Source organism: Octodon degus, unplaced genomic scaffold, assembly GCF_000260255.1.
Source record: "Octodon degus isolate 3935 unplaced genomic scaffold, OctDeg1.0 scaffold00001, whole genome shotgun sequence".
Lineage (NCBI taxonomy): Eukaryota > Metazoa > Chordata > Mammalia > Rodentia > Octodontidae > Octodon > Octodon degus.
Genome location: NW_004524577.1, coordinates 9,911,456 through 9,912,805, shown reverse-complemented (window position 1 = coordinate 9,912,805; position 1,350 = coordinate 9,911,456). Strand labels below are relative to the sequence as shown.

General features: G+C 38.4%; 1 protein-coding gene across 1 annotated transcript in view; it reads right to left on the bottom strand.

Annotated features, from left to right (window-relative positions):
* Positions 1-1,350, bottom strand: part of Cd109 (CD109 molecule) — a 183,234-nt gene that overhangs the window by 1,943 nt on the left and 179,941 nt on the right. The window contains exon 35 of the mRNA XM_023710578.1: positions 7-120. Within this exon, the coding sequence (XP_023566346.1) occupies positions 7-120 (114 nt within the window). The remainder of the gene's footprint in view (positions 1-6; positions 121-1,350) is intronic.

Genomic DNA, 1,350 nt, shown 5'->3' with positions numbered 1-1,350 from the left:
CCGGGCGACGGTGGGCGCCAGGGGCTCCGGCCTCGCAAGGACAGGCGCCCTGCGCGTCTCGGCAAAGGTCGCAGGAGGACAGCTTCGCTCGGGAGTTGTAGCTTCTCACGGCCCGCCGCCCTGTTCAGAGACAGAATCAGTGTACACAACGCCCAGATCAGACCAGCTTTGCCCGAGCGCAGCAGCATTTCAATATTCTTGCATGAGGCTTTCAGTCTCCACGTTATTTTACATTTTCTTTACAAGAAACAAGATGCTCAAGAGTGAACCTAAGGGCAAAGCAAATGCAAGGGCGAAACACGCGCAGTCCCAGCTTCTCCACCAGCAGCCGACCGAATGGCTGCAGCTGCAAGCACTCTTACAAGGCAGGCTTAGGGGAACACCAAAACGCTCAACTGAAGACTGTTTAACATCCGGAAGACTTCACATTAGGATGACATTTTCTATGCATTTAAAATAAAATTCTAATCATTAGAATTACTAAAAAGAACTATCAGCCTTGGGCTTTATTAAAAAATATATAGGCATGAAAAATCTGTCGATACAATGTCTTGCGTTGTTTTAAAACGTTACCTAGAAACTATTCAATACTGGGCGGGGGAGATAGCTCAGTGGCTTACGTGCCTGCCTGACAAGCGCAACGTCCTGAGTTTGAGCCCTGGTACAAAAAAAAAAAGCAAGCTATTCAATATAAGTGTAGTTCAGTTACGGTATAAGCTAATATTTTAAAACTATATAGTGTCTAGTCTATAGCACTGTAAGAAACTACAAATAAAAATGTTTACTTTGAAATTTTGGGAGATTATCACTTTCCTTTAAGGAAAATAAAAATAATTTTAAAACATTAAAACAATACAAAATTTCAAAACAAGATGATAGGAAATCAACAGTGGTTATTATATTGTATACTGTTATCTTCAAAGTAGTTGTTCAGATTATCAGATAAAAACATGTAAAATTGGGTCAAAAATTTAAAAAATAAAAGCATTAGCTATTTCTTTTAATAAATCAACAGAAATTAGTGGTACAATTATCTTAGGGATGAGGGAAATGAGAAAAAAAGAAGGGAAATATAAATATACATGTGTGTGTATCTATATTTTGAAAAAAGCCATTCTACTTTCCAAATTTTTAAACTTTTCAGATTGTTGTATATATCACAAATGCTTTTAGAATTTTAAAAATAGGTTGTAAGGTTTTGATTACTCTTATCTTTCCCATAAATCTATTTTAAAATGGCCCCTTCATAAAAAAGTTGTTTTCCACAAAAATATTATAAAGTCTAGCTGGAGAGACAGCGTGGTGGTCTAAGCGCCCACCTGGCAAGCGCAAGGACCTGGGTTCAGTCCC